The sequence below is a fragment of the Coptis chinensis genome, chromosome 4 (genome assembly GCF_015680905.1).
Source record: "Coptis chinensis isolate HL-2020 chromosome 4, ASM1568090v1, whole genome shotgun sequence".
Classification (NCBI taxonomy): domain Eukaryota; kingdom Viridiplantae; phylum Streptophyta; class Magnoliopsida; order Ranunculales; family Ranunculaceae; genus Coptis; species Coptis chinensis.
Genome location: NC_141459.1, coordinates 91,224,531 through 91,244,233, shown reverse-complemented (window position 1 = coordinate 91,244,233; position 19,703 = coordinate 91,224,531). Strand labels below are relative to the sequence as shown.

Below are 19,703 nucleotides of genomic sequence, written 5' to 3'. Positions count from 1 at the left end.
GCACAAGGAGCTGAGCAAGTTGTAACAGTCAAGATAAGAAAAGGACAGCTGCTCTACGCCTAGAAAATGGAAGTGGGAACTACGAAAGGCTTGATTCGGGTCTGGCAGAAAGACTCGATACGTAAGCAACTCTTCTCCAAAGGAAGAGTGCAGCCATTTCCATATCAACACGACCTTAGTTTATAGGTAAAGTTTAATACCTTTACAGTTTCCAATTTAATGGAATGGCGTTCTGGGTGTTTGAATATGGCCCAAATCACCACAGGCTGGACCGCTGGTGAACACCCAATATGAGTGGTCTACTTCTAATTTTGTAGGGCTCTGTCAACCGTTTCACTCAACAAGTTTAACTTGTGAAGCACTCCGGTCCTTTTCAAACTCCATGCAGAACATCATGGTAGACAGAATTAGTAATCTTCCTGACGCCATTCTACATCATACTCTATCCTACTTAGACATGAAACTGGTTGTTCAAACAAGCATCCTCTCAAAAAGATGGAGAAATTTATTGATTTCTGTACCATGTCTCAATTTTCATCTAAGCTACCAGTCACAAAATAAGAAACGGAAACGAAATAAGTTTGTAGATTCTGTTTGTCAAGTTCCACTTTTGCGCGACACCTCCAATATATACAAGTTCAGTATTTCATGTAGCCAGAGCTTGGATGCAGCTAGTCTATATAAGTGGCTAGAGACCGTCTCAAGGAGACATGTTCAAGTCGTTCATCTCGAGTCATTTTTTTCTCAACCTATTGAATTGCCTCAACGTTTCTTTATGACTGAAGTCAAGGAATTCAAACTTCAAAGTGCATTCATATAGCATAGAAGAGTTTTAAATTGCCAAATTCGATGTGTTCAACTTTGAAGATTAGGAGTTTGGAATTGGTTGCTGTTAAACTTCCAGATGGAGATTCGAACGGGGAGCTTCTCTTCAGCTGCCCAGTTTTGGAAAAATTGATGATAAAAAAGTGTTCATATGATCCTCCAATTCTTACATTATCAACCCCTCAAGTTAAGAGCTTGGAGTTGTACTCCGTACAAACTAACGCACGCTCTGGTCGCAAGATTAACATACGCGCCCCATGTTTAACATCACTCAAGTTCAAAGATATGATCGATACGGAATATATTATAGACAACCTTCCTTCTCTAGTTACAGCAGAAATTGATCTGTTCAGAGGGTTCTGGACTTCTGGTCAAAGAAAAAATAGTTCACTCAAGATTTTATTTATATTCTGAAAGGGATTGCCAATGTAGAAAAACTAACGCTATCAACTAAACATGCCAAGGTATTACCATCTATATTAATCCTTTGTCCTTGATATTAATTAATGTTAACTGGCTTTAGTTAATTTTCAGACGAGATCGATGTTTAATCACTCTTGATATTGCCCCTGCTGCACATCACATCCAACACCAAATTCATAGTTTAATGTGAGTTTAAATTCATAATTGTTGATCAACAGAACTTAATGTGATTTTGTGGATACTGCACTTTCTTTTGCTCATTGTCTTTGAATAAACTACTGATCAGTATGAAAAAACCGGTCCTAATATCCATATTGTTGTTCTTCTTCCCATTCAATGCAGTGAAGCAAAATCCCGGCCTTTTCCAAAACCTGAAATTTATGAAGATAGTTGATTCTGCCAAGAGTTCTTCCGGGTTGGCGACAACCTTGCTGGAAGAATTGCCTGGTGTAGAAACTCTAGTTTGGAAGAGACATAAGGTAAGAGGAACCAAGGCCCAAAATTTCGATATCGGTTAATATATCGGTGTACTCAAAAACCGAGATATATCGGATATCTTGGTTTTTTTGGTGACCAGTCCAAAGTTTCTAAAATATCGGATATCTCACCGATATATCTCGGATATCTCGCCGATATATCTGATATATCTCGGATATATAAGATATTTCGGAAATTTCAATATTAAGTTATTAACAATTAGTCAAAAAATCAACTGATATATATCGATTATCTCGGAAATATCGATTATATCGGTGATATAAACTTTCATATCGGAAATTCCGATATATCTCGGAAAAAAAGGGATTCAATATTCGGTGGATATATGTCAGAAATATCGATATTGGTGTACCAATTTATATCGGATATCTCGAGATATTTTGGGCCATGAGATATCGATAGGTTTTCTAACTCTGACTTCTATTTGGCAAATACTTTTTTTCCGGGCCATGACGGGAAAGGAACAACTCTTTTGCTGACCTTCATAATTTTTCAAGATAAAGTTTTCTAAATTCGACTCCTATTTGGCAAATACTTTTTTTCCGCGAATTTTTTTCTAAAACATAGATGGTCCCTGATATGACGGTTCTTATTGAAATTTATAAATTTGCCCCGTAATATACGTTATTTACACGTCTGCCAAAGACAAATTATCTTTCTGCCCAAAAAACAAATCTGATTATTTAATTTTTTCCTTCATAATTTTATCTCAAGAAAAATAAAATTTTTCGAAATTCAATTGCCACCATCCTTCTGCCACTGTAAGGCAGAAATGGGACGTGATATTCATTATAACCCATATTTTTCTATATAGTAAGATTTGAGATTTGGGCTGTTTGTTGCCCCAAACCAATTTGATAATCATTATTGTTCTTTTCGATTTATAATACTAGGGCCCCATGCTAAATTCCTTTTTATTTCCGACAATTTCAGCTACACTGTAATTGAAGTCCCTTGTACATGGCATGTGATATTTTACCAAGCCACAAATATGCATGAATAAACCAAGCTACGCGACTTAATGAAATAGAATATCATAGTAAATCCTTTGCAACAGTACGCAAAGAAGGTGATGTATTTGGACTTTTGGACAGGCAAAATAGCTTTTCAAACGTTCAAGTTACAAATGTTAGGAGATCTTCTTCCCAGAGCAGACCAGAAATGTAAAACCTTATTTAAATACAAAAACACTGCCAAAAGTACAAACAACATTGCTCATCAATGTTTATTTATAATTTGTTAAAAAACACATTAGAAAATTTACAATCTTAAAAATTTAAGTAAGCGTCATCATTTGCAGCCCCACGTCTCGATCAAACATACTTCAAGGATGTATTTGATTGCCTGTTTTCATGTGATATAAGAGAGTGAGTACAAAAGGTAATAATTGTGAATAATAACATTAAACATATAAAAGAAATAAAGCAAAAAAATATTTTTTAATCTTATTTATATTTTCTAGAGTTTTTTTTTTAAAAATTATTTAGAGAGTTAAAGCAGACCCACACCGGTTACATTGAAAGACCATAGTCTAAAGGCTTACATTGCCCGAAGGCTCATCCACCCCCAAAGGGAACCTAGAGCCGGGCTCATGTAAGTTACGAGATCTTTTTTTTTGAGTGGACCCAACCGTCCTCCACCTTGTCCATGAAGACTTGGTTTTCTCAAAGCTGCCTTGGTCTATGGCTTGTTTATACAAAAATAATAACCAAACAAAAGTATGAACATTAACACTTATATCTAAATTTCTCCTTTTCAATATTTCAACTCACCCACCAAAGGTCTGATCAAATAATTAAAACAAAAAAAAACAAATTTCAACCAACATAGCATATATGTTGGGATTACAAGGAAGTATCTGCCGGCCCATATATTCTTTAATATACCTCCTACTTACCATGACGAAATCAATGGGGGTAATATCAAATCAATTTGCACAACAAAAACTCTTAACAAATGCCACAAACAAAATAATATAGCAAAAAAAGGACAGATTAAAAAGCAATCAAATAGAACCATAAAACACATTGGGTTATTTAGGGATTGGTCCTAAATGAAATTTAGGGAAATTTAGGAATAGGTCCTAAAATTTGGGTTTTAGGCTTTAGTCCTTGCAGCTTTTCAATGGAAGCGATTGACCATGAGACTAAATGTGCAAGTCTCATGAGCATGAACCGTGGTCAACCTATTTTATAATTTTATATTTTTACATTTTTATCAAAATGGCCAAACTACCCTTCATCATCCTATGGTACTATCCATATTCTTGAAAACAAAATCTTCTTGAGAATGGGGTTCTTCTTAGTTTACACAGCCCGTATTTTCTAGCCAAAGATATATCGGACTCTTCCTGTCAGAGAGTGATGATTCTCAAGGCAAAACTTTTGAATTCAGATTTGATTGGTTTCCACAATGAAGCAACATTTTTAGATTACAAGAAGTATCCGACATTTCCATTCTTGTTTGCAATTATGCTATGTTGGGTTTTGGGTATGCCATTATCAAATCAAAAAAATACAGAGGTTATAAAAATCGGATTTAGAGTACTGCAGAAAACAATGGTTAAAATCAAGATCATGCCAGTTAATGGGTTTGCACATGGGTCAAATTTTGAATCTGTATTGAGTCACCTCTTCATTCCGATAAAGGAGTGGAGGGTAGAAGAGCTTAAACAGCAATTTGAAGGGTTGAAACAGTGTTGCTTGGTGTGGATGACATGGAGCATATGCTCTAGTAAAGACTTCAAGTACCCAAACTGGCTCTCGAATGGGGAGGGCTGTATTGGTTTAGATTTTTTCCTTCTTAGAAAAGAGGACGAGCCCCCTTCATGCAAAATACAAGCTGAGATAAAAACCAAATGGGTAATAAAATCAAATAGAACAATTTGGACAACCTGGTTATGAACCGATAGTCTTTCTGATAGGCCTGTCTGTGATAAGGTGAAAGAATGGGTTTACACTCATCATTGCTGAATGTTTTGTTACAAATGCTGTTCTTCCCAGGGATGAATCTTAAACCTTATAAATACAAAAACATTGCCAAAAGTACAAACCACATTGCTCAGGGTGTATCTTGTTCTGAATCTAGTTCAAATTCAATCTTAAATCCCAAAAGAGTATGTTAGTAGTATCTGAGTTCATTGGTTGTTTTGATTGCTTTTTCATGTGATATAAGAGAGATTAATCCAAAAGGAATGTTGAGTCAACATTAAACATTGAATGAAATGCAAAAAGTATTTTTTAATCTTATTTATATTTTCTAGGTTCTTTTAAAAAAAAATTTATTTAGAGATATGAGAAGCATTATAGGTATGTTAGAAAACCATGAGCCTAAAGGCTTACTTGCCCGAAAGTCATCCAGCTTCATGTCGGACATGGAGAGAATGTGTAGAGATCATTTTTGAGGAGAAGGTGTTGGGTCCATGAAGACTTGTAGTTTTTGGTCCATTTTGATAAAAACTGACCCGGAAAAGGTATATTATTACACAAGAAATGGGTTTCAACTAACAACTTGGTGGGATTCGAACTTGCAACCTCAATCATGAAGAGGGGTACTAAACCAATTAACTAAAATTTTGTGTTAGTAATCCCTAAATAGCAAAAATAAGTAGGACCAATCCCTAAATAACCCAAACACATTTATGAAAATGCATCACAGTAAGGTCCTGAGGTCAAAGGCAGATGAAATCTAAGTTGTCGTTCAAAGCCAAGTATACTCGATGACCATGATCCTGTTTTGACCTATGATACTAGATATACGATTGCGATCAATGGCTTATGGTATGAAATAAAGCATGTGATGATTCAGGCCATACGAGTACAAAATACTCGTTGGCATCAAAAATCCACGGTCATGTTGGCTCCATGTGAGTATGTACAGAGACACAAATTAACAATCTTGGGATCTATAGGTACGACTTCCTTGCAGACCGTCAAAAAACTGGTCTAAGTTTGTTGTCATAGTCTTTGTTGAATTACTAGAAGTGCATGTTCAACGGCACATTCTCACGATGATACCCTTCAATAAAATGCCTTATGGGCCCTTTTTACCACCTCTGCCTAAGTAGAATGGCAATGGTTGCAACCAGGTCTTCTATATAGTGCAACTTATTAATAGTTCCATATCTTCAATGATAATATATATATATATATAAGCAAAAGCAAAACCAATAAACGATCAATCAAAGTTCAGATGATTCTCAATGAACAACTCCAAGACTGGAAACTTTGTTAACAAAAAGGAAGATTAGATCCGATTGCTTAGCTAATGCAGATGATTAAAATGATAAATGGTTTATTTGTTGATACTAATTAACAATGCTTAGGCACAGATTTAAATTGCCACATATATGTTTGGAAACAGATCCATTTTGAATATTCAAAATAATGCTATTTTAGCAAAAATAAATAAATAAAAAAATAACGCTATCTTCCAAAACTGTAATCTACTTTCAACCTAATATTGTATACTCAATATTGTAAGAAGAGATATTGCCTACTTTATGTGCTTTATGTGATTAAAGAGAGTGAATAATTGGAAATAGAAAAATGAAGATAGAAGAGAAGTAAACATAGAAATCACCTTTGTCCTATCCTCTTTATAATCTTCGTCTCATCGGTCCAAATGTCCAAATGTAATGTAGCAACTCCTCCCGATAGAGACTCAAGCAAGACCTAGAAGAAGTGAAGATACGCCTTATTAAATAAAACACCCATTAGCATATCATATTACGTTTAAAGGCATTGGTTGAAGTACAAGAAGTATGAAGTCATGAAGATGTACAAAGGCAAATTGGCATATTTCACCCTCGAACTTGTCAAATTTTACCACTTACCCCCCTAAAGTTCAGTTTAGGCAATTTTAACCCTGTACTTGTAAAACGTATCCACCTTCATATTTCCCATCATTTCCGGCACCTAAAAAGTGATGTGGAGTGACGTGGAATTATATTTTCTGAAGTGGAATTTATAATTTTGCCATGTGTCAAATTCTAATTTTGCCACGTCATAAAATATAATTCCACGTCACTCTTCAGGTGCCGGAAATGAACTGGAAAAATGGAGCTGGATACGTTTTAGTGTTTTACAAGTCCAGGATTAAAATTGCCTAAAGTGAAGTTCAGGGGGTAAGTGGTAAAACTTGACAAGTTCGAGGGTGAAATATGCCAATTTGCCATGTACAAAAGAATAGATACAAAATAACCTAGCTCCAAGACCAAAAAAGTTTAATGTGACTGCAGGAATCATATCCGATTGATGAAAATATGTGAGAAATTGAGTTAAGACCTTACAACAATTCCGTTACAAAGTTTTAGAAGCAGGACTACAATGAACGTGAAACGTGATTAAGAGACACCAAAGCCGAGGACCCTGTACTGATGTTAAGAAAGTTGGAGCCAAGCAGTCTAGAAAATATAAGATGATCAAGTGTTTTAAGAGACTTTGGTTTCAGCATATCACAGAAAATTGTACGTGTAGCCTTATTATTCTGCTATTTCATACCAATTTAGGGATTCAACAGTGCATAACTCAAACCAACACCAACTTGTTATAGCTAGAAGCACCAGCACATATGATAGGCACAAGAAGATAAGAATATGAAGGATAGGTAATTGGCCATTTCTCTTGTTTAGTCTGTCCATGTTCTGACTTATCTCACAAAGTCACAAAGCTTTCATGCATACATATAGTGAAAGAAAGAAATGGAAGAATATATAGATGCATTTAATTAAATGTTGTACTGTGAACAATGACATCTATGCATTTCAGTGTTTAAGAAAGGTCATATAAGACACCACCGTCCACCAGTCACTCATGTTTCAGCAACTATTAAGGGACATACAAAAGCCAAGCACATGTACTCAGGCTAAGAAAGCTGGAGTTCTGCACTGTAGACATTGTCAGACAATTTTGATTTTTTAACATTGATCTTTTTACATTGTCTAATATACTAAGATGAAAATTACGAAAGGATACAACATCAATATAGTAATACAGACATCACCATTAAGGAGGATAGGACATTATAATTCTACAAAACAATAAATTCTGCTGCTGTAAGATATAAAACAAATTAGAAAAAAAACCACTAACCAAGGTGTATAAACAGTTCTTCACTGCAATACTGACAAAATGGAAATACACTCCAACTAGCAAAACCTACACAGATTTAATGAAGCAAATTAACCAACTAAGAACTATTGACCACAAAATTAATGAAACCAAAACAAAAGTAGGACTTCAAACGTGAAACTATGGTAAGAAAATCTGCGGAAACCAAATGGTTGAATACAAAATCAGAAACCAAACGCATCAAATTGGGAACCCTAATCACAATAACCATCCCCAAAGCAGACTATATAAAGCAACCTGATAAGATGAAGTCAGGTTTTGAAGAAAAGAGGAGTTCCTTAGGGGTCATCTCCCATTTTGAGAAAGCAGCATATATCTTAAAATCACTTGATTTCGCCATGTCACAAGAGGAGAAAATTGGTTATTGGCCTTTAGATGGAGGCCCTGCGGGCCCCACCCTGCTCTAATTTGTTACATAGATACTACTTCACACTTAGCAGAACAAAGGAATCTGACATTCCCTGTGATTTACTCTAATGCATTCTCATCCACTTCTACAAATGCAAGATGTTCCTGCTGCGTATTTACTCAAAGGGGACTACGAATACATAGGCCTGCACATCACAGAGCGCTGAAGTTATTGTCAAGCCAAATGTGTATTAGCCCACAGATAATTGACTAGACGGTAGGAGGCCTCTTGGGACTAGGGAGATGAAAAACAACTTGGGCTATGAAAAAAAAAAAACAAATTGTCCATCTGAAAAAATTGAAAATAAAAATAAAAACAAGAAACCTTCGCCTCTCCTCCTTTCACAGCTAGGTGACCTCCTTCCACCAAGATTCTCTACCGCTTCTCTTTCCCTTCTCCTTAACCCATATGCATTTAAACCCATAGGTGTACACCAAAATAAATAAATTCTTTAAGAGAATAACGTGAAGAGACATCAAAATAACTCCAAAAAAGGCAAAAACAAATAAAATTCAAACAACGTCCTTTTAAAAATAAGAAATCATCCAAAAGAAAAGTATATCACAATTTTCTAAATAATCAATCTTGAAACAGATACAAAACATATTCTCGACAACTCCTAATAGAACATCAAACATGTCACATGACAAGCTAAGTGATAAATTGTACTACTATAGATATTATGTTGACTTGTTATGCACTCAAACAATATCTCAAAAACAATATCTCAAGTAAATTCGTGGATGACAAAAGTTCGGTACGTCAATTATTAAGCAAGATTCAAACAATAATACTTTTAAATACATAAAACGCTAGTATAGCATAGAAATATATTTCTTTAAAATTGCTATATATATTTATTTAAAATTTTGATATATAAGTACATAACGTTTTATTTTTATTTTTACAATTTTATTCATGAAAAAATAATACAAATGTCATTTTATTAAGTAAACCTTATAATCCTATAAACAGAAAAATTTAGCGAATTATTCGCTTTATTAACAAGATCTATAGCATAGAACTCGCTTAGTATATGAGCTAATAGTATCCTATAAACAGAAACAGATCTATACATTCTTTCATTAATACCTACACAGAATCCCAAAAAGACCCAAGTTGAATAGCCTCGGTATTACATGTACACCAAGGAATAAATTCAATCTAAATGAAAAATAAACACAATATAGGATGGAGACAGGAGAGAAGTATCGAACTTTCTGTTGACACATAAATTAACAAAAGAATGGATGAAGAAAGCAACTTACAGATCAAATTATGAAACTAAACCTAATCCCAGCAAGTCTTACTGTAAGGCTATGTATGCTTAATATCAAAGATCATTTCATACGAATTTCAGTTTCACCTATCTACAACATAATATAAACTATTATAAGATTAAACTTTTTTCCCCCTAAACTACTTGAAACCTAATGTCAAGCCCAAGAATCTGATTTTTTAGGGTTTTAACGAATCTGACACTCCGGCATCCATGACAACTCCAATGCATTAATAACACACAACACTCAACAAAATAAGATCGATGTTCAGACTTCAGAGGAAAGTTCCACTAATCATTAGGTCATAGTGTCACACACACACCCCATCGAACTTGAAACATTTGATAGTGAGTTTAAGTGACAGCTTGAAACATGTTTGTTCAAGTACGTAGAATCAAGCATTTCTATTAATAAAACAAGAAAATGGGTAAATGCAGTAATCAAAGTAGTAACCACTTACAAAATGAAAAGAATGAGTGGAGAATCTTTTTTAGACTTCTTGAGAGCCTCTAAACAAAATTTCAGATACCCGTCAAATGATGAATAGAATGGGACACAATGAGGGAGACACATTAAGAGTGTTGTGAAACCCCAATATATGCTCAATTTAACAATCCTTTCCTTTTCCCACTAATTTAATAGCTTGTTTAGACAGTAAACACCGAGTGAAATAATGGGGAGTCAAAAAAGTTTAGACAGTAAACTGCTATTTACATCATATCGTATGTGATATACCTTAATTTTTTGATATCTTGCGGTGTCCGATACGGATACACGTATCCGTGTCAATGTAACTTAGGAAAATTAAGCATCCTAAGCTAGATCCAAGTCAATTACTTTAAGAGTTACAAGTACACCAGGGAACCATAAGAATTAACTTGGTAATAATCCATTAAATTGAAGGTAAGATATACTGGATGATAAATAAATAAAAGAACATATTAAGTTATCGATTAGAAGAATTCAATACTTACGAAATTAAAGAACATGGCTGGACGTACTCGTTACAAGAATAATTGCCAGCTGATGTACCATGATAACTAAAGTTCATTTGTCACAACAGGTCATATAGAGCATTCTTGACAACAACAGTCCCAACCGGAAAATATCATCCACAGCTCACCCTTACAACAAGAAATTACGAAGTATGTCCAAACTCTCATGATTTGGTTCATCTTTAGCCAGCAAATTTATAACCATAGACATAGTATTTGCATCCGCCGAGAACCTCCTCTCATCCATTTCCTTAAGAAATTGCACTGCCTTCTCAAAATTTCTGCCTTTGAGAAATCCTTGAACCATGATATTGAACGTGCGGTCATTTGGACCAACACTATTTTCTTCCATCTCTATGAACAAACTTTGAGCATCAATTAACATGCCCTCCTTACAAAAGCCATTGATCATTGTGGTATATGCTATGGTGTCGGGCAACACCTCTTTTGAAGAAAGACTGTAAAATAGTTCTTTGGCTTCCAACAACTTTCTTTCTTTGCACATGTAGTGAATAATATTGTTATAAATCACAACATTAGCTCTTAACCCATTGCTTTCCATCAATCGAATCAAGTCCATTGCTTCTGAAAGTCTGCCATTAGAACACACACCTTCTATTAATGTACCATATGTGACAATATCTGGACTCTGCCCACGAGTTTGCATGTCTATAAAAATCTTCTTTGCATCCAAAACTCTCCCAACCTTACATAGCCCACCAATAAGGGTGTTATACATGATAACATTAGGTTTCAAACACTTCCGACTTATATCCTGAAAAAGTTTCATAGCCACAAGAACTCTCTTAGCTCTGCAGTAACCACTAATCAAAGTGATATAATTAATAATGTCAGGTTCCAGACCTCCATTTAACATTAAATTAAAAACATTCACAGCCTCTTCCATTCGACTTTGCAAACAATACCCATTCATCAAAGAGTTGTATGTGATATTGTTAGGTGCCATATTTCTTTCGATCATCTCCTCTAATAGTTGATGTGCCTCACTAAGCCTCCCTTCTTTGCAATACATATCCACCAAAATATTGTATGTTGTCACATTTCACCAGATTCCTCGACTGATCATATGGTGTAACAATTCATTTGCCTTGTTCCAATTACTGGAGATGCATAGGCCACGAATCAAAGAACTATATGTGATGACATTAGGTGTTATACCTCTTTGAAGCATCAATTCTAACACCTGAAGTGCTTCACTGGTCCTACCCTCATTGCCAAGGGCATCGACAAGAATGTTGAAGGTTACTACATTCGGTGAGATGCTCTTTTTGGACATATCATCAAACAAGCTCAAGGCTCTTTTCAGTTGACGAATGCTGCATAGTCCATGAATTAAAGAGCTGAAAGTAATGGCATCTGGGACAACTCCGTTGTCAACCATTTCCTGAAAGAGATTGACAGCATCATACACCCGGTTTTCCTTGCAAATACAGTCAATGATCATATTGTATATGTGGATGTTCGGCTTCAGCTTTTCCTTTTCCATTGAGCTCATCAATTGAAGGGCAGTATCTGAATTTAATGATTTGCAGAACCAATTGATGATAACCCCATAAATGACTACATCTCGGGCTATTTTGACGAACAATTCCAAAGTTGGTGCTGATTTTCCCTCTAGAAACAAACCCTTGAGAAGAGAACTGAAAGTAAAAGCATTCGGTTGAAACCCACGTTTTAAAATATTCCCCAGTACAGAAAACCCGAAATCCACCCCCGACCGATACAAGAGTAGCAATTGATCAAGGTGTTAAGCGTCACAATGTCAGGTTGGACTCCAGCGGAAGCCATTGCATTGTACATGGACAAAACAGTAGAATAGTGTTTGGTCTTGCCAAGGGCTCCTAACAATTGGTTGAAAGGGTGAATGGAAGGAATCAACTCATTAAAGAAACCCAATGCCTCGTCAAGCTCAAGGGTTCCAGATTTACACCTTTCTCTAACTGATTTCTCTAATAAATGAAAATTAAGGTGGTCTTTATCGGCAGAAGTGGTTGATGATTGACGTGGGTGATACGTAGTAGTAGGAGTAGTAGTAGTTTTGAAACGAAATAAGGAAAGAGAATGCAAGATAGGAGAGAGAGTACCAGAAGAAGAAACCCATCCCCATTTTGAGCTAACGGCTACAACAGTTGAGTGTCGACCAGAAGAAATGAAACCCAACTTAATTTTCACTCTCTTTTTCTCATTAACCCAAGTCCCAAGAAGCCCAAAACCCGAACAAAATTCTAACAGAGAAAAATATTCCAGTGAGTAACCTACTCCAAGAAATATATCTCATGAATTTATTTTTTTCTCAAGGTGAATAATATTTGTTGGATATCGATTAAGATGGTGTAGGTTCAGGAAAATTAGAATAGGGTGATCGTCATCTAAATTCGTAAGGCATAAGCACTGGCTTTAATGAGCTAGATTTATCCTCAGTTCGGAAACTCATACAAGAAAATTTCAAGTGAATCACATTAGTTTTGTTTTGATAGAACATTCAACAGATCAAACTTGAGTTAAAAACTTTATTATCTACTTGCGATTGCCTGACAAAACCGGATAGTTGCATATTTTCAGTATAGATGGTGGCATGGTGCTATGAATTGGAGAGATTATTTGACAAACTTAATACAGTGTTAATATTATCTAGATACTTTACACTAGGTTCATACAACTTGGTCATAACTCCATAAGAGAAAGTGTAACAATAAAAAAAATTAGAAATAGAATCGTACCTGAAAAACATGACTAAAGCAATTAGAAACTTTGCAAAGTATTGAAGAGAAATAATGAATTCTATCTGGGCATCGAGTTTTGAAAGCGTATACATAAAATACTGTATAAAACAAAGAAACATTGGTGGAATCCCCTTTGTATTTGAATAACCAAGAATACGCACACACTCCAGCAATGCTGACAATTACTTCACACGGCTGGTCCTTTTCGTTCCAGTAACTAATACTCTGAGCCTGGAATACGATGAACACCCTCTGGCTGTGCTGAGTCGTTCGCAGATGATTCTTTTTCTGCGGGAACAGCATGAAATGAAATCCTAAATATACACTCCATGCAAAAGTGGATAAATTTGCATTGAAAGTGGAAGAGTAAAAACACACTCCAAAATGCTCAGAACCAATATATGCAGCTGGTAACTATATCTCTTAGCTTCTCATGAATACTCTGGCCTGGACAAAATCCGTGGTTAATATACACAAGCATAAACAAATGCCAATAATGTAGGCAATCAAAATACATGATTGATTTTTTTTTTTCATCCTTCAAACGCAGCTTGTGTGTAAGTTTTCACTTTCCTACTCTTCATGTCAGTCTGCAAGCCGGTGCTGTGTTGTTAACCCGTTTTGGTCTTAACAGAAACTGCAACAATAGCGTCCTCAAATTGAACTTCTTAAAGTAATGCTTAACTTCACATCCGTCATCATCAATAACAAGTCTTTTACAAGCTTAAGCTGTAAAATTCCCAAATTACAGTAATTACAAAAGTTGTATTCTGTTATCACATTTATCTCAAATTGAACAAGTGCAATTCCAATAACCAATCTATGCCAAAACGACAAAGTAAAAGCTCGTCCAATCTTCAATCCTAGTAATGAAATAAGGCAAGTGAATGAACTTAACATGAATTACTGCAATTCCAGTGAGCCCCAGTTGTCCACATTGAACAGTGAAAGCACTTCCATTCCCCAATCTTCTTCTTCTTATCAAGCCGAAAAACTTCCCATGAATCACAGCTTAAAAAAAAAGGCAATCCAATAACCCCATATACCACAAATTCAACAACTAAAAAATACTTCCATTATCAAATCCCCTTCTCCTCAAATGTGTCAAATATCTACCCATTCTCCCAAATCCAACAATAACAAAAACCACAAACATTCAATTCTCTAAACTTGTGTCTGGAATCTGAATATGGACATTACATTCCTTTGAATAAAAATCATTACTTTCTATCAATACTCTCAACTGTTCATAACTAAACTTTTTATTATTAGGATCACTAACTGGAGATGAATCTGGTGAATTCAAAATTTGAGGTTGCTTAAAACACAAGTAACAAGAAGAAGAAGACGTCTTACCAAGTTGTTGTTGTTTGTGAATATTTTTGATCTTTCTGAATGGAAAACCAACTACCTTCTTAACTTTCTTTATTTTTGTTCCAAACAATTTTCTCTTTCTTCTTTTTCTTAAATCTTCTCTTTCTTCTTCAATATCATCTTCACTGCTTTCTTCTGATCTCACTATGTTATCTGACATGAAAGCCAACCTAACAAAAGAGAAACGTGTTGTTATTATTGGAGTAGAGTTAAAGATTATTATAAAACATAAAACAGTTTAGGAATAATTGTCGATTTTATCGCCTAATCAAGTGGATCATTGACTGATTAAGGAGAGAGACCAGAAAGTTAAAAAGTAGTCTGCTTTGTTGTCACTTTGTTAGTACGAATCTATTTTCTGCCCTTAATAATGTGATTATTTGATTGGTTGGTTTCTTTTGACAAATGATAGGTTGTCAGTGGATTGGACTTTAATGTTTCACTAGCATGTATCCTGTGCTACGCATCAGTTCGTCAAGTTCTAAAGAACTAAAATGAAAATTGTTAAAAAAACTAAAAGAAACAATTTTTTGTGAATCTCTCACTAAGAAAAGATAAACAATTTTCTAAAAATGGAAAATATACAATTCCTATACATAAATTTTAGCTTTTAAATTAAGAAGACTATCATAAAATTATTGAAGAAGGAGGTGGTTCAATTTTAATAGAGATCAGGGAGCCAATTGTAATTAATAAATAGGAGAGATGTAATTTAAATAAACGTAGGGAGGTGGTTCTAAAATCTTAAAATTGAGATATTAGAAATACACTGTTCGGTTTTGAGAAGTGTAGTTCCTACAAACCCGGCTATCATATAGTGTAGAGATTCGATCTAATCTTGTAAAGTAAAATCTGGGTCCATACATTATTGGATTGGGTTTTGATAAAATGGATTCTGATATAGTATGTTAACGGATCCGGATCCGATCGACCCAAGTCCAATTTGATATCACCTGTTTCAAAGTCCAAATTTATCTGTGTTAATTATTCGTATTTTGTTTTGTGGCACTGAATATGGTGCGCTATGGTTTTGTAAGTAGTGCATGAGCGCACGCCTGTGCATTTGAGACAGTGCTGGGAATCCTTTTGATGGTGCGGGACATACTATGGGTGGGAATTTGGCCCTAACGACCCTAACTCGGCCCTGACCGACCCGACCCTAAGCCCTATAAAGCCCTCACAGAGTTTAGGGGCGGGGGCCCGACCCTAATGCCTTCTAAAGGCGGTCGGCTAAGGTTACGACATAGGCCCGACCCTAACCAAGCCCTAGTTATAATTTCACTATAAAATACACAACTAAAACTATCCAACTCCTTGTTACATATTTTCAATTAAAATAACACTGTCCTTTGTAATTTATCACTTACCGTATGGGTACTTCTAATAACTTGTCTTATATAATAAAAACTTGTAAACCTAATTGTTTTTATCTCACAACTCACGTACACCTCACAACTCCCCGTCTAACATAGTCGCCAATAACAATAATGAGCACTGGGCACTAGCCTAATGGAAAAATAGGTTGACGTCAGTAAAAACTCATTCCATACTCTTATTTGTCTTTGTGTTCTTCAATGTTAAATGTAATTTTGGTGAGATTTGAGTACAAGAAATAACGAATTTATGTCAGTGAAAGCTCATTCCAAAATGTGTCTTGTGCATTTTAACTGTAATTTTGAAATATAAATATGAGTCTCTATGCACTTCAGTTTATTAGATTGTGGATATGCATTTTAAATTGTTGGACTTATCAAAAATTATTACTAGATTGGTTGTTATTCAAATTTCAAAGTGGTGGGACTTTGAGTTTGCAAATCTTTGAATTTTTTTTGTAATATAAATGAGTTTTAAAACGATCAAGAAAAAAAAAAAAATATATATAGCGGCCCGGCCCGCCCTAAACCTGATTAAAGAGGGGCTTAGGGTAGGGTTAGGGCTTGAAATTTAGACTTATGACCCGGCCCTATGGGGACTTTAGGGCCGGGCCAGCCCGGCCCTAATAACTGAAAGGCTTTAAATGTTTAAGGCCGGGCTAGCCCGACCCGGCCCATTGCCCACCCCTAGGACATACTCTGGCAATGTGGCCGTATGGAATGTTAAATGTTGTTTGATAAAGCTCCATATTGTGACTAGTCTCAAATTTTATAAAAGTTCTGTAATAAAATAAAACACACGGCAGGTTTTTTAAAAGTAGCTTTGCAAGTTAAGAGGACCATCACAAACAGCCTATCATTCATTTGTGATGGTCCTCTTAACTTACAAAGCTACTTTTAAAAAACCTGTCGTGTGTCATTCATGTGACTATGGAAGAGATAAACCATTATTTTTTGCTTGCCATGCCTTCTCAGGAAGTCTGAAAGTCTCTCCTTGTCTTGCGGGGTGATAGCGGTATTTCCATCTAACTCCTTCTCCCCTTTCTCCCTAGGTAGGCATAACCTCTTCTTCCTAACCCAAAACATCCTCTCCCTTCAACAACTACCTTGTTGGTTTTTTCCTGCTTTGAACAAAGACCAGGCTTTGAGGACAGTAGGGTACCTGGTTCTGTTGGGTTTTTGCTGTTTGGTAGATAGTTAAGTTAGGAACGATGAGCGCCTCCACAGATATAGAAATAGCCCAGGTTGAAACCAATAGCATCACCAATCAGATTGAGGCTCTTCAACAGAATATGAAAAACTTGTTCTCTGGTAAGAAGAATCAAGTTATAGAGATAAATTGTATTAATATAGAAGAAAATGTCATTGAGGAGCTCACTTTGGTTGGGAAGCTATATGGTGGATATCCGATACAGCTGGAGGAAGTTAGGGAAAATGTACATAGAATCTGGCAAACAAAAGGCAGAATAATACTTGAGCGTCTTGACAGAGAACATGTCAAGATTATATTTGAAAAAACTCAGGAATGTCAACATGTGCTTAATAACGGACCTTGGATGCTGGAAGGCCACATTTTCTCAGTAAAGGAATGGCTTAGAGAGGAGGTTGGAAGACTACTAGTTCAAATTAGTTAAATTATGGGTTCAAATATGGGATCTCCCAAAGGAAATGATTAACAAGGTAAACGTCTGGAAGATTGGAGCTGAACTGGGGAAGGTCTTGGAAGCGGATATATCTTGTCCACCTGAATTCAACCAACCGGTGGCTCAAGTCCGAATAGAGATGGATGTTAAAGAAAGGTTGCAGAAGGACCAACAGATCAAACTTGGGACAGGAGAAGAGCTAGTGGTTAGACTCAAGTATGAAAAGTTGGAGGTGTTCTGCTATTTCTGTGGTGTCATTGGGCACGACCAACTTGCATGCAGAATACGCAACCAGTACCGATATGAACTGATAAAATGTGGAAGAACTCTTAAGGATGTCAAACAAAATTTTAATAGCCAAATGAAAGCAAATAAGTTCTACAATGGGGTTGCCTTTTCTGGCACACAATCCTTCACTATAGCTGCCATCAAAGCTAAGATTTGAAGAAACTCCGGCATCAAAAGAACGAACTGGGCTTATGGTGGCCGGAAAATTGTGGCAAGGAACAAACAGGACAGATGGGTCGAGTCAACGTCAGTTGATACAGGGGATGACAAAGGCAAAAACAAGGATTCAAAAGTGGTGTCAGAAGAAGGACTCACATCAACAGATGCAACGGCTACTCCAACGGTAAGTTTTCAAACGGTCATTGTGATAGTAGAGCCTAGCCCAAATGTCGCACAAGACATTGGGCCTCAGCCCAAAGATCAGAAGCAGAGGCACAGGGGCTTAGGCAAAAAGGCTTAACTAGAAGGGAGAAACACTAAAGTCCAACGGTTAACCAGATGGGTCTAGACCTTGTTATGGTGGACGCCATAGAGAACTTGGACTTAGTAGTGTTTGGCAAGACCTGGGACAATGAGATGGAGGTCTATCAGGCTAGTTCAACTATGTATTTGGGCACCTAGAACAAAGCTGACCCGGTGGAGGGGATGGTTGACAAGTGTTCTCAAAGTAGGTCAAAGGAGGCTAGTTTTGGTGACCAGAGTGATTATCCATCAACCAAAAAAGCTTTATCAGTTTCCAAGAATGGTGCCTCAAGCCTCACAAGTTCTGAACCAGGCCAACAGAGACAAAAGCGAGAGAACCAAGCAGATCATGAACCCCTCATCCACAATAAGCCTACACGTGGTAGAAGGTTTAAATGCATGAGTTCCTGAGGTGGGAGAGAGAAGGGTTCCAGATCTGAGTTTAAGGCAAGACTGGAAAGAAAAAAAAAAAGAGCAAGGAGAGAAATCCCAGAGGAGAGATAAAAGGAAACTTGATCTTAGTTTTGGAAAGGAAGGGGATATGGTGATGAATGGGGGAGATGGATGGGTCAGGAGAAGCAAAAGGGTAGTTGAACAACGGTCAAAGAAAGCTAAGCAAGTGGCAACTGAGATGAGAAGGCAAGGGAAAGGGCACCTTCTGATTCTACCGAATGCCCACATAATGCAGATCTCGAGTGACTCAGCTACATCCACTTCCTCAGAGGAGCACATTGAAATAGATACAACTACTGACCCAACCCCAATAGAATCGAAGGTACAAATGATACAACAACTAATGAATCTGGAGTTTCGGAGGAAATGAATGGGGAATATCAAGCACCAATGGAGGTATACTACTCAGACAATGAAAGAGGAACTGGGAAATAAGTTGGGAAATCATAATAAAAAGATAGGTTGGGGTATGAAGCAGATGAGGAAGAGCCAATATTCCAACCATAACCATTGGCCATGGATGATTCTACTGTGGACCGGAACACTATTCAAGGCAAACAAGAGGGACAGAGGGAACAAAAGTATGCTGGGCAAAGCAATCCAGAGGTGCAATAAAGGATTGAGGAAGAGCATGACATGGGGGTTTCTTACAGTGGAGGTTTGGCTTCTCCTCCAGGGTTCGCGGCGGCTGTCCCTTCACAGCTGCCTTGGTACCCATGATGATCCACGCCTGGAATTGTCGGGGGATAGGTACCACCTCGGCAGTTCAGCAATTAAAGGACCTGATGGGTAGATATAATGTAGA

The 19,703-nt window shown here is 36.4% G+C and overlaps 1 protein-coding gene across 1 annotated transcript; it reads right to left on the bottom strand.

Moving 5' to 3' along the window:
- Nucleotides 1–2,764: 2,764 nt before the first annotated feature.
- Nucleotides 2,765–12,329, bottom strand: LOC147505612 (uncharacterized; the record flags this gene model as incomplete). The annotated part of the gene is made up of 3 exons (XM_086605589.1): nt 2,765–3,090; nt 6,328–6,419; nt 10,541–12,329. A coding segment is annotated over one exon (705 nt), but the record flags the coding sequence as incomplete, so codon positions are not given.
- Between the last annotated feature and the right edge of the window lie 7,374 nt (nt 12,330–19,703).